We start from the raw sequence: 13,685 nt of genomic DNA, 5'->3' as shown, positions 1-13,685 counted from the left end.
CTCCACTAAAAAGTGAACTCAACAAAAGTCACTATTTATATACTCTCTTAGATACTGCTGTTCTACTAGTGTTTGGAGCTACACTGCAGTTGTTCAATAAATATTTGTTAAAAGAGTAAATAAATGGAAGACTGTATATGTGGTGTCGACAGTAGTACAAGTATGTAAGTAAAGCTAGCCTGAGAAAATTTCTTGACACCCACCAGGTTCCAAAAGGTTCTTAGATGTGTGTGTTAAATTAGATGCCCACCTCTCAGGCCAGAGTTTTAATATAAGCAGGTGAGCCTCCTTGACTGTAAGTCTAAGCACAATTGGCTGCCTCTGAGCTGGCCCCTGGGACAGGTGAGTCTGAGCACATAAGCTCATTAAGGGCTATTACTCAGGTCCCTACTCTTTTGTGAGTCTTGGGACTCCAGCCCTATTGACTTTCCAAATTTTCTGTTTTGGGGGCTTGTCTCTTAAATGCATGTCTTAAAACTTGAGGTATCTGATGTGGGGTTTGAATCCTTTGCTTCTCAGGGAGAAGCTCCAGGTTTTGATTCCCTCCAGATTGTGGGTCACCACACAGGCAAGAGGGTGTTAAGGCTAGATTGTATCCTAGCCTCTTCTACTCACTTCAGTGTGGTTTTCTCCTCGTTCTCCTGATGTGTAGTTGATGCTCAGCCAGCCTTTAGGTTTTTTCAGAGGAAACTGCTTCATATGTAGTTGTAGACTCAGTGTGTCTGTGGGGTCAAGTGAGTTCAGTATCTTCCTGCGCTGCCATCTTAAACAGGAAGCCTCTCCTATTCTTGCTTAATTTCAAAAAACTAAAACTTTGGGAAATAAATACAAATATAAAAAATAAAAAATAAATATAAATATAAATCTCCATTGTCATTTATCCCTTTCCAAAATTTAAGTTTTCTTTCCAAAAAGGTGGGAAGTGTTAGATGATGACTAAAGGAAGCAGGATGTGGTTTCAAGAAACACCACAGGGTCCTGCTTTGTTCAAAAATGCTCTGTATGGGCTTCCTGGTGGCACAGTAGTTGAGAGTCCGCCTGCCGATGCAGGGGACGTGGGTTCGTGACCCGGTCTGGGAAGATCCCACATACCGCAGAGTGGCTGGGCCCAGGGCTGGGCCCGTGAGCCATGGCCGCTGAGCCTGAGCGTCTGGAGCCTGTGCTCCACAGCGGGAGAGGCCACAACAGTGAGAGGCCCGCGTAATGCAAAAAAAAAAAAAAAAAAAAAGATGTTCTGTATGACTGTGAAAGAGAAGTTTCTCATTAGCAGCAGCAGGTAGATCTCTTTGGTCTTTATATGGCAAAAATTACTAACATTATTTAAGGTGTTTAAATACTTTTTCATCGATATTGTTTTTATTTACAATAAAGAATTTATTAAGGTTTTATTGTATATATGTTCATATTTTTAGAACTATAATCCAAGAATCACTGGGGAGGGGAGAGTGGAGGTGGGCTAGGGAGAAGGAGGATAAGGTAGTTGGGGCACTGCTCTTTTATACTTTTCACAAAAGCATCTTTACTGTTACCTCCTCCTGGTAAGACACCTAAAGGAAAAAGTGCTGACATTATATATGTTTGAATATCATTAATTTGGACAACTTCTCAGAAAATAAGAATGGAAAGAGCTAACACTTATTGAGAGCTTACTTTGTCTTGAGCACCATTACCTAATTCAGTCCTTTCAGCCTCCCTAAGTTACTATTATTTTCATTATTATGTGCATGAGAAAAACTCAGGCATGGGGTTTAATGCTGATTGTTAATTATATTATTTGTACGGTTGGGAAGATGAGAAGCTTAGTTAAAACCAAAGGTGTTTTACCTAAAAGCTAATTTTCTACCAAAAAAAAATGATGGTGGCTAGATTCGTTTTAACTTTTTTCAAATTAATTTTTAGAGGAGAACTTATAATGGACCCTTCATCTCTTGAGTTACCAGCTGACACAGTCCGACGCATCGCATCTGAACTTAGATGTCATCCAACAGATGAGAGGGTTGCCCTCCGCCTCGATGAGGAAGATAAGCTGAGGCACTTCAGGGAGTGTTTTTATATTCCCAAAATGCAGGATCTGCCTCCAAGTAAGAACACTGGAAAGGGTTTTACTTTTCTTAATCAATTTATTAACATATTTGCTACTGCATGTGTTCATCATAAATCTTTGAAAATCATTGTTCTGTTACATAATAGAGCCATTGCAATTGTGTCTGCAAAACAGCAGGCTCCTGGTGGTATTAATTCAACCTGTCGGCCTACCTTAGTCTCAGATTCTATGTGTTTCCTCTCCTCTTCTGAAGAAAATACAGCGTTCTTATATTGTCATCTAGTTCTCTGAACAATAGAGTTACTGATTGAAAATTGTAGCAGATGCATTTACTTGTTCTCTTAAGCACTCAGAGCTCAAAACAATTCTTTTTCAATACAGTATTAGAATACCTCTTGTTTTGTGGCACCTAGTTCATGATAACATATTTGTCTAAGAGAGAATATTATTTTGGGACTTGGATATATTAGGAAGGATGTTACATAAGTAGCCTTTGTGTGTTGCGGCATGTATGACTTACAAAAAATAATCAAATAAATAAAATCAATGCCTAATAAATGCATATTGCATTTCAAAAAATTAATACAGTAAACTGTCTTTGTTCTTGTTTTGGAGGATGTTCTGTTTAGAAAAAAATAGGTAGCACAGGTAAAAAAAATGAAACAATTTTTCATATTTGGCTTAGCTCCATTTTCCATCGATGAAAAAGTTTACAAGTTGAATAGAACTGATCCACCAAAATGGATTTCACATACTTAATAATTCAGTCTAATTTCCTTTTTTCTTCAGATTAACTGTGGCAGGTACAATTTTGGATACTCATAATCCAAGAGCATTAGCTAATATGATTTTAAGATGAGATTCGGTCACATAACTGTCATATTTTGCTTATATTTTATTATGTAACACAGGATGGCACCTTGTAAAATTATGGAAGTGTAAAATAAAAGGAAGCCTGTATCCAATTTAAAGTTGCTTACTATCAATTGAGGAAGACATTGATGAGACCAGATAAAATGGGGTTGTAAGTGAAGTGATCTGGGATCACAGGAAAAAATCTTCTATGTCTTTCTGGAATCTAAAATGCAAGGGCATTTTGATTTGAAACTTAAGGAATAAAAAGAAATATTAATGTGTGAAATATGATGAAATTAAATCTAGGAATATTCTATCAGTGATGGGAAGGAAGGGGCCTCGTAACATACAGAACACAGTATGGAAGTCCTCAAAAATTCCCAGGACCCACTTAAGACAAGTTAGCTCTGCTGACCCTGCCCCTGTGTGCTCTCCAGCCTCTGGGCTGCCTGGGGCTTTGATAAGCCCCTAGTTCAGGTGTGACAGCAGAACCCTGGAGTGCCACAGAGTTTAAGATTGCCTTCTCAGCACACAACAAAACTATAAATTGGGAATCAAGGCTCTAGAACTTTCTGCCATTTATTGAAAGCTGTAATTTCCCCATGATTTAAAAAAAATATTTTATTCCTTCTCATGAGTGATAAGAAAAACAGACACAACAAAGTAAGCAAATAAATACACTAACAAGACCTTTCCAGTGAGGGAAGATGATGGTATCAGAGAGAAGGAAGAACTGAGGAGAGAAAATGGCCAGTGGTACATAGTAGCTGCAGCCTGGGCCGAGATTTCTTGGGAAATAATGCTAACCAATGGCCACATCTAGACACCCATCTATGAACAATGGCTACTTCCTCAACACTGGAGGTGATACATTAGGGTTTGATTTCTTTGTCTGTCTTTCTTCTCTTAAGATGTCTTTCTTCTGTGTACTACCATTAGGGATTTGACGTAGGACCCAACTCTGGATTTTCGGGTATAAAACCTATTGAAATGAATGGGTACACAGAAAGCTAAAATGCTATTTTGAATTTATCACTTTTTCTGTTACTGAACTTAAGCCTCATTAACTAACATAACTCTCATCCTCATGTTGAGTCACTTACATTCAACAAATATTTATTAGTTACCTTTACACATTCCCCCTCATGCCTTGCAACTTACTTTCTAATCCAACTCTCCCATTCCCAGCTCAATGGATTTGTAGTATAAACAACTAACAAAACTCACAGGGTATGTCCTGGGAGGCAGATCAACACAGGACTCTTCTACTAAGCTTTGAGATAATTTAATCAGAACTCAGATAAAGATAGTAATGTACATATAATCACTTCATTATACTTAAGAGTTGACTCTAGTATCCTGATTATAAATATCACATTTGTATAAATAGAAAATAACTTAAAAATCACAATCTTGGTTAAGTTACTGCTGATTCTTAAAGAAATATAAGGGGAAAGAAGATGAATTGATTCAATAAAAATTTAAACAATTCATTTGTTAAAAAAAATACAGTTTTGAATGATACAAAAATTTACTTCATTTAAATTTTTGGGGTTACCCAAAGAGTTTTTCTAAATTAGTTATTGTCAAAGTGTGTGGTCTCCTGACCAGCACATGAGGATCACCAGGGAATTTACCAGAACTATCAATTTCTTGGGTACCACCCCAGAATTACTAAATCAGAGACTCTGAGGAGAGCCCAGTCATCTGTACTTGGTCTCTTCAGACAGGTGTCATAGAGAGTTGGATTAATTAACTTCTATTCTCATTATTCTCACTCTAGGAGTTCCTTACTCTCTGAAGGTTCATCCTTTCAACAAATATTTATTAAGCACTTTATCTGTTCAAAACATTATTCTCAAAACAGTTTATCAGTGAACTAAAGAGCAAAGTTGTCACTTTCCTGAACTTTTATTCAAGTATGAGGAGACACATAATAAACAAAATTACAAACAATGTAATGTGTACTCTATCTGGTAGTGTTCTAAGGGCCAGGAGGGTGGGAGGAGTGTCATTTTACTCAGCGTGGTCTGGGAAGGAAACACTGATGAGATGACACCTGAGCAGAGATAAGAATAAAGTGTGAAAGTGAGCCTTAAGGATACAGAGGTGAAGATAAGCCTGGTGGCTGTTTAAGTTTGCCCTGCCAACCATCTTTAGTAAGTTAAATTTAAGCTATCCAAACAAGAGCTACTATTAGTCTGACTCCGTGATATTTAGCCTTGGTTAGATAAAACTGACATAGAAAACTATCATGCTTGAGTTTGTATCCAGGGATTCTATATAACATAACAAAGCCTCTTCAGTACAACTACTGTTAGTCTCTGAAGACAGTGACAAATATGAGGTATCAGCAAACGAAATAAAGGAAAGTGTGCTTTTCAACATAAACTAGAATCCTTTATTTAATGATAGCTAATGTTGTATTAAATAAAGGCTTTATCCAGCTATAAAAGACATCTATTTATGACTCTGATTTTAATAATGACTTAAATAATATCCATAAGAAAAACAATGGAGTATCTCTTACTTAAAAACTAAATTTTCTAGACATTTTGAACTTCTCATGGCAGTTGTATTCTATAATTTAATGGACTTGTTTGTATCCTTCTCTTTTCTTTTGTATTACTCTATCTGCTCCCTGAGAGTAGGGACTGTCTGATTTCTCTGTCTGAGTGGGTATCATCTAGGCAGACCCTAGTTGGGGAGGCAGCCAATAAGATCTTATCCCTCAGAGGGAAGAGCATGTGCAAAGACACAAGCAAGAGAAAGCAAAGTTACAGACATGATCAAAAGATACTATGTAAATAGGTGGGTGTGGGTAAACAGTAAATAGTATATATACAATAGGGTAAATAGGATAAGAGGGTAATCACTATAATAGTATAAACAGAAAATAGGTGGGTGTGGGTAACTGGCAATAAACTAAATTATTCAAAAAAAATTTAACTATTAATACTTTGTAGTGTTTGAAATTTATGCTGAGTTTATACATAGCTGTGAAAAATAAGCTTGTGACAACAAAATAGTATATTCATGTTATAGATATCATTTCATCAACAGTGTAGCATCATACTGAAGAGGGTGAAAATAGAATTAAAGAAATGATTTAGAACATCTTTGCAGAAATCCAAAAGGGATTGTGAAAATCCAAGTAAATGCATTGGAGGGGAAAAAAGGGAAGAGACTCAAGAGATATTTGGAAGACTCATTGAATAAGCCTGAATCATTAGCCATTGGATAAACTATTAAGTAGGAGAAACATAGTGTGAGCCAAACTTTCTGATTTAAGTAACTAGTGGTAACTAGTTACTTAAATAACTTACTCAGAAACTGTTTAAAGAGAACCCAGGTTTGTTTGTTTTTTTCTTTCTTGTTGCTCTGCCCTTTGAGCCTTCACCTCGGAGTCCAAGAAGTTGGTAACTGTGTTTCAAGCAGTAGGAGCAGGTAGGGTCAAAGAAGAATGTGTGTGTGTTCTCCCTTGAAGAAGGTTCCCAGAAGTAGGCTTATTACATATCCACCTACCCACCATGCCATGACCCCATCTCTCTGCAAGGAAGACTGAGTGTAACATATCATTTTTATGCTTGTGTTACCAAACCAGGTTCATCTGCATCAAGACAAACACTGAGATGCCAAGATTTGCAGCAAGAAAAGGGTTATTCATAAGGCAGTCAAGCAAGGAGACAGGAAAACAAATCTCAACTCCTCCTCCCTGGAGGTGAAGGGCTTTAGATATTTATGGGATAAAGAAGCAGGGTAGTCTGGGGCATGGGGGTTGTGGAGAAAGGTGACTGGAGATAAGAAAAAGGTGAGGTAATTGTAATTCTGTGGCAGCACAACTGAGCTACATGCTTCTTCATGGGACACATGTTCACAAAATGGTGACCTCAGATGTTCTGAGGGTGGACTTTTTTGCTCTCTGACATCAAAAGCTCACCATCAGATGCTGGCACAGGTCCAGTGGTCAGTGGTCTCAACCTTTCTTAACTGGTTTGAGCTCAAACTGGACTGAGTTGACTCCAAGTTCCTGAAAAAACGACTTGGGCAAACATATTGTTTAGGTTACATGCTGCTTAGAGGATATGCAAGTGTTTGTAAAAAAAAAAAAATGACAGCCAACTTAATCAGTGAAGGCAGATTACAGCTTATTATTCATTAAGCAAGTTATCATTTAATGGATCTAACTGATGACTACCCTCAGTTTCACTTGGAAGCCACATGCTTTTGTTTTGCTTTGTTTTGTTTTGTTTTGAATAAGAAGATTAGTCCCAGACCTTCTGAAATAACTATATAAGGAATTAGTTGGACAAATTTTAATAACATGCCTATACCTACATCTCACACCAGACCAATTTTTTTTTTGGCTGCAGCACGCAGCTTGCAGGATCTTAGTTCCCCAACTAGGGACTGAACCCATGCCCCCTGCAGTGGACACGTGGAGTCTTAACCACTGGACCACTGGGAATTCCCCAGACCAATTAAATTGTAATCTTTGAGTCAAGCCCAGGCACCATATTTTTTTTAAAGCTCCTGATGTGATAGACTAGTACATAAATTCAAATGAAATATATAAAGATCATGAGGATATATATATTATTTTTAAAAATTAACATTTCATGAATAGATTATCATAACTAGTTTAAAAAGTACTATACCCATATATTTATAATTTTAAAATGATTACCTCTTTCAAAAACAGAAGAATATCTGGTACTGGTATCTAACAACATATTTGCAATTAGGATCATGTTTGGACAACTTTGATAATATTAGTTGGATGCTCCAAACACACTGAGTGCTCTTTTTGTGGAAAGCATTAGAGTAGGAAATTTATATATGTTGAAGACATAAAACTCTACTCAAAGACTCTAAAATACTTACAACTCAAAATTTTAAATAGCTTCATTAGCATGACAATAATTAATATATTAAGGGGGCATGTTTCCTTTCAGTTACCTGAACCTAGTGAAATGTAGCAGAATTTAAATCACTCCAAAAGCACCTGACCTGAGAGGGCTATTCATTGGGTTATTTTAACTACAGCAGAAAGGGTCTAGAAATATACTGTAAGAGGTGGCAGGCAGTGGTAACAGATAGGATCAAAAGACATCAGCAGAAGTGTGCATTCACTACTTTAGGCAACTGGATGTGGGAAGTCTCCAATGAGGAGGGACTGCTAAAGAAAAAAGTACCGAAATGTAACCCATAAAGGAAAGATCTACTAATATAAAGGCACTAAAGCCAGATTACAGTTTTCTTATCTTTATTTTCTCACTTCATTGAAGGAATTAAAAGCAGCAGCAGTGAGGAACAAGAAGAACAAACTACAATAGACATATTCCTCTGTTCCAAACTATAATTTTCTGAATTAGGTCAACCCTGAGCTGGGGATGGGGAAAACTTTGAATCTGAAGTGATGTTGAAATTTTGATTCATATTTAAGAAGCAAAAATGAAACTGGTTCCTGGGGTAGGTTTGAAAACATATAAAGGAACTAAAAGAATAAGCAAATAAGGTCCAGAGTGATGGACATTTTTGATGCATTGAAATTACTAAGAAGCAAACAAATGAATTTCCAGAATCATGAACTCTAGAGCAATCATAGCACAGCCTCTGTCAAGAGATGAGACTTCCAGACAAATGAGGTGAGGCCTGTTTGTAGAAAGCTGAAACTCTTGAGTTCTAAGACCATTTGAAGTCAAGTGAACCTTTAAGGAGGATGTTATAGGTTGAATTGTGTCCCCTAAAAATTTAAATGTCCTAACCACTAGTACCACAGAAAGTAACCTTATTTGGAGATGGAGTGTGTAGATGTAATCAGATTAAAATGAACTCAATAAGGTGGACCTTAATACAATATGACTTATAAAAAGGGGATATCTGGAGACCAATGGGGAGATATGCAAGAGGACTACTGAGAAATTATAAAAGCTTATGCCCAAATCGACATCTCCTACTTCAAAGAAAAGTAATATGAAGGCATCATTTCTAAAATACATATTCTGGCAGAACACCAAATCCTCAATAAGCTAAAAAATTGTAAACAGACAGAAAATATCCAGAAGAACAAGACTGACTGGTTTAGGTCAAACCTGACTTAACTTTGGAAGAAAGAATAAATGCAATGAATGTTTTCAGAAAGGGAACTCTCCCCAGGCCATGAACATGGAAATATTAAACAAGCTGCCCAATAGACCCCACAAGATGTCAAAGTTGTGTAACAGTCAGACCACTGGCACTGAATATATATAGGAAATAAGTTCTAACCTGGAGCCCATCCATTCTCATGGATTTATTCCAGAAGACTCTAGACTCGGACTCAAGCTATAGGAAGCAGGAGACAATTATCAGCAATGATCAGTGTGACAATCAAGAACAACTGACATGACAATTGACAATTTAAAGATGGGAACCAATGAGTCATGACTGACCCTGAGGTCCAGCAAATAATGGACATCCTAACCAAGGAGCTTCTCTTGGCACAAATGCAAAACAACTCCAGACACTCAGGGAACACAAAAAGAATATATAAAGTATCATGTCATCTGCAAATACTGACAATTTTCTCTCTTCCTTTCTAATTTGATTGCCATTTCTTTCTTTTTCATGTCAGATTGCTGTGGCTAGAATTTTCAATACTATGTTTAATAGAAGTGGTGAGAATGGACATCCTTTTCTTGTTCCTGAATTTAGAGGAAAGGCTTTCAGCTTCTCATTATTGAGTATGAGGTTGGCCATGGGTCTGTCATAAATGGCCTTACTATGTTGAGATATGGTCCTCTATATCCACTATGATGAGAGTTTTTATTATGAACGGATGGTGAATTTTGTCAAAAGTTTTTGCTGCGTCTACTGAGATGATCAGGTGATTTTATCCTTCCTATTGTTAATATGTTGCATCACACTAATTGATTTGTAAGTACTGAACCATCCCTGTGACCATGGAATAAATCCAACTTGGTCATGGTGTATGATCCTTTTTATATATTGTTGGATTCAGTTTGTTAATATTTTGTTGAGGGCTTTTGCATCTATAGTCACCAAAGATATTGGCCTGTAATTTTCTTTTTTTGTACTGGTTTTCTTTAGTCTTTTTTTTTTTTTTTTTTTTTGCGGTAGCACAGGCTCCGGATGCACAGGCCCAGCGGCCATGGTTCACGGGCCCAGCCACTCCGCGGCATGTGGAATCCTCCCGGACCGGGGCACGAACCCGTGTCCCCCGCATCGGCAGGCAGACTCTCAACCACTGCGCCACCAGGGAAGCCCTTTAGTTTTTATATTGGGGTAATTGTTGCCTCATAGAGTGAATTTGGGGGTGTTCAGTTTTTTGAAATAGTTTGAGAAGGATAGGTATTAGTTCTTCTTTATATGTTTGATAGAATTCCCTTGTGAAGCCATCCGGCCCTGGACTTTTGTTTGCTGGGAGTTTTTGTTTGTTTGTTTGTTTGTTTATTACAAACACAATTTCACTAATAGTGATTGGTCTCTTCAAGTTGTCTATTTATTCTTGATTCAGTCTTGGCAGGTTGTATGTTTCTAGAAATTAGTCCATTTCTTCTAGTTGTCCAATTTGTTGGCATATAACTGTTCATACTCTTCTCATGAGCTTTTGTATCTCTGTGGTATTGGTTGTTATATATCCTCTTTAATTTCTTATTTTCTTTATTTGGGTCTTCTCTTTTTTCTTCTTGGTAAGACTGGCTAAAGGTTTATCAATTTTGTTTATCTTTTCAAAGAACAAGCTCTAGGTTTCATTGATCTTCTCTATTTTTTTTTGATCTGTATTTTATTTATTTCCTCTCTGTTATTTATTATTTCCTTCCTTTTGCTGACTTTGGGCTTTGTTTCTTCTTCTTTTTTCTAAATATTTTAGGTGGTAGTTTAGGTTATTTGAGATTTTTCTTATTTCCTGAAGAAGGCCTGTATCACTATAAGCTTCCCACTTAGAACTACTTTTACTGCAACCCATAGAAGTTCTCATTCATAATTTCTTTTATTTTTTACTTTTATTTATTTCTTTATACAGCAGGTTCTTATTAGTCACCCATTTTATACACATCAGTGTATACATGTTGACCCCAATCGCCCAACTCATCTCACCACCACACCCACCCACTGCTGCTTTTGCCCCTTTGTGTACAAACGTTTGTTCTCTACATCTGTGTCTCTATTTCTGCCCTCAAACAGGTTCATCTGTACCATTTTTCTAGGTTCCACATGTATGCATTAATATATGATACTTGTTTTTCTCTTTCTGACTTACTTCACTCTGTATGACAGTCTCTAGATTCATCCACATCTTGAAGAGACTGTCTTTTCTCCATTGTACATCCTTGCCTCCTTTGTCATAGATTAGTTAACCATAGGGGTGTGGGTTTATCTCTGGGCTTTCTATCCTGTTCCATTGATCTATATTTCTGTCTTTGTGCCAGTACCATATTGTCTTGATTACTGTAGCTTTGTAGTATAGTCTGAAGTCAGGGAGTCTGATTCCTCCAGCTCCATTGTTTTCCCTCAAGACGGCTTTAGCTATTCGGGGTCTTTTCTGTCTCCATACAAATTTTAAGATTTTTTGTTCTAGTTCTGAAAAAACTGCCATTGGTAATTTGATAGGGATTGCACTGAATCTGTAGATTGTTTTGGGTAGTATAGTCATTTTCACAATATTGATTCTTCCAATCCAAGAACATAGTATATCTCTCTATCTGTTGGTTTCATCTTTAATTTCTTTCATCAGTGTCTTATAGTTTTCTGCATACAGGTCTTTTGTCTCCCTAGGTAGATTTATTCCTAGGTATTTTATTCTTTTTGTTGCAATGGTAAATGGGAGTGTTTCCTTAATTTCTCTTTCAGATTTTTCAGCATTAGTGTATAGGAATGCAAAAGATTTCTGTACATTAATTTTGTATCGTGCAACTTTATCAAATTCATTGATTATCTCTAGTAGTTTTCTGGTGGCATTTTTAGGATTCTCTATGTATAGTATCATGTCATCTGCAAACAGTGACAGTTTTACTTCTTCTTTTCCAATCTGTATTCCTTTTATTTCTTTTTCTTCTCTGATTGCCATGGCTAGGACTTCCAAAACTATGTTGAATAACAGTGGTGAGAGTGGACATCCTTGTCTTGTTCCTGATCTTAGAGGAAATGCTTTCAGTTTTTCACCATTGAGAATGATGTTTGCTGTGGGTTTGTCGTATATGACCTTTATTATGTTGAGGTAGGTTCCCTCTATGACCACTTTCTAGAGAGTTTTTATCATAAATGGGTGTTGAATTTTGTCAAAAGCTTTTTCTGCATCTGTTGAGATGATCATATGGTTTTTATTCTTCACTTTGTTAATATGGTGTATCACATTGATTGATTTGCATATATTGAAGAATCCTTGCATCCCTGGGATAACTCCCACTTGATTATGGTGTATGATCCTTTTAATGTGCTGTTGGACTCTGTTTGCTAGTATTTTGTTAAGGATTTTTGCATCTATATTCATCAGTGATATTGGTCTGTATTTTCCTTTTTTGTAGTATCTTTGTCTGGTTTTGGTATCAGGGTGATGGTGGCCTCATAGAATGAGGTTGGGAGTGTTCCTTCCTCTGCAAATTTTTGGAAGAGTTTGAGAAGGATGGGTGTTAGCTTTTCTCTAAATGTTTGATAGAATTCACCTGTGAAGCCATCTGGTCCTGGACTCTTGTTTGTTGGAAGATTTTTAATCACAGTTTCAATTTCATTACTTGTGATTGGTGTGCTCATATTTTCTGTTTCTTCCTGGTTCAGTCTTGGAAGGTTATACCTTTCTAAGAATTTGTCTATTTCTTCCAGGTTGTCCATTTTATTGGCATAGAGTTAGTTGTAGTAATCTCTTATAATAGTTTGTATTTCTGCAGTGTCAGTTGTGATTTCTCCTTTTTCAATTCTAATTTTATTGATTTGAGTCCTCTCCCTCTTTTTCTTTATTAGTCTGGCTAATGGTTTGTCAATTTTGTTTATCTTCTCAAAGAACCAGCTTTTAGTTTTATTGATCTTTGCTATTGTTTTCTTTGTTTCTATTTCATTTATTTCTGCTCTGACATTTATGATTTCTTTCCTTCTGCTTACTTTGGGTTTTGTCTCTTCTTTTTTCTCTAGTTCCTTTAGGTGTAATGTTAGATTGTTTATTTGAGATTTTTCTTGTTTCTTGAGGTAGGCTTGCATAGCTATAAACTTCCTTCTTAGAACTGCTTTTGCTGCATTCCATAGGTTTTGGATCGTGTTTTCATTGTCATTTGTCTGTAGGTATTTTTTGATTTCCTCTTTGATTTCTTCAGTGATCTCTTGGTTATTTAGTAACATTGTTTAGCCTGCGTGTGTTTGTGGTTTTTTACGTCTTTTTTCCCTGTAATTCATTTATAATCTCATAGCGTTGTGGTCAGAAAAGATGCTTGATATGATTTCAATTTTCTTAAATTTACTGTGGCTTGATTTGTGACCCAAGATGTGATCTATCCTGGAGAATGTTCTATGTGCACTTGAAAAGAAAGTGTAATCTGCTGTTTTTGGATGGAATGTCCTATAAATATCAGTTAAATCTATCTGGTCTATTGTGTCATTTAAAGCTTGTGTTTCCTTATTAATTTTCTGTTTGGATGATCTGTCCATTGGTGTAACTGAGGTGTTAAAGTCCCCCACTATTATTGTGTTACTGTCAATTTCTTCTTTTACAGCTGTTAGCAGTTGCCTTATGTATTGAGGTGCTCCTATGTTGAGTGCATATATATTTATAATTGTTATATCTTCTTCTTGG

The 13,685-nt window shown here is 36.5% G+C and overlaps 1 protein-coding gene across 1 annotated transcript in view; it reads left to right on the top strand.

Annotated features, from left to right (window-relative positions):
* Positions 1-13,685, top strand: part of KYNU (kynureninase) — a 103,961-nt gene that overhangs the window by 5,095 nt on the left and 85,181 nt on the right. The window contains 1 exon segment of the mRNA XM_081242004.1: positions 1,900-2,081. Coding sequence (XP_081098130.1) covers positions 1,913-2,081 — 169 coding nt within the window. The 5' untranslated portion in view covers positions 1,900-1,912.

The sequence above is a fragment of the Mesoplodon bidens genome, assembly GCF_964165515.1.
Source record: "Mesoplodon bidens genome assembly, chromosome: 8".
NCBI lineage: Eukaryota > Metazoa > Chordata > Mammalia > Artiodactyla > Ziphiidae > Mesoplodon > Mesoplodon bidens.
The sequence above is the reverse complement of the archived record's forward strand: the minus strand, read 5'-3'. Positions and strand labels throughout refer to the sequence as shown.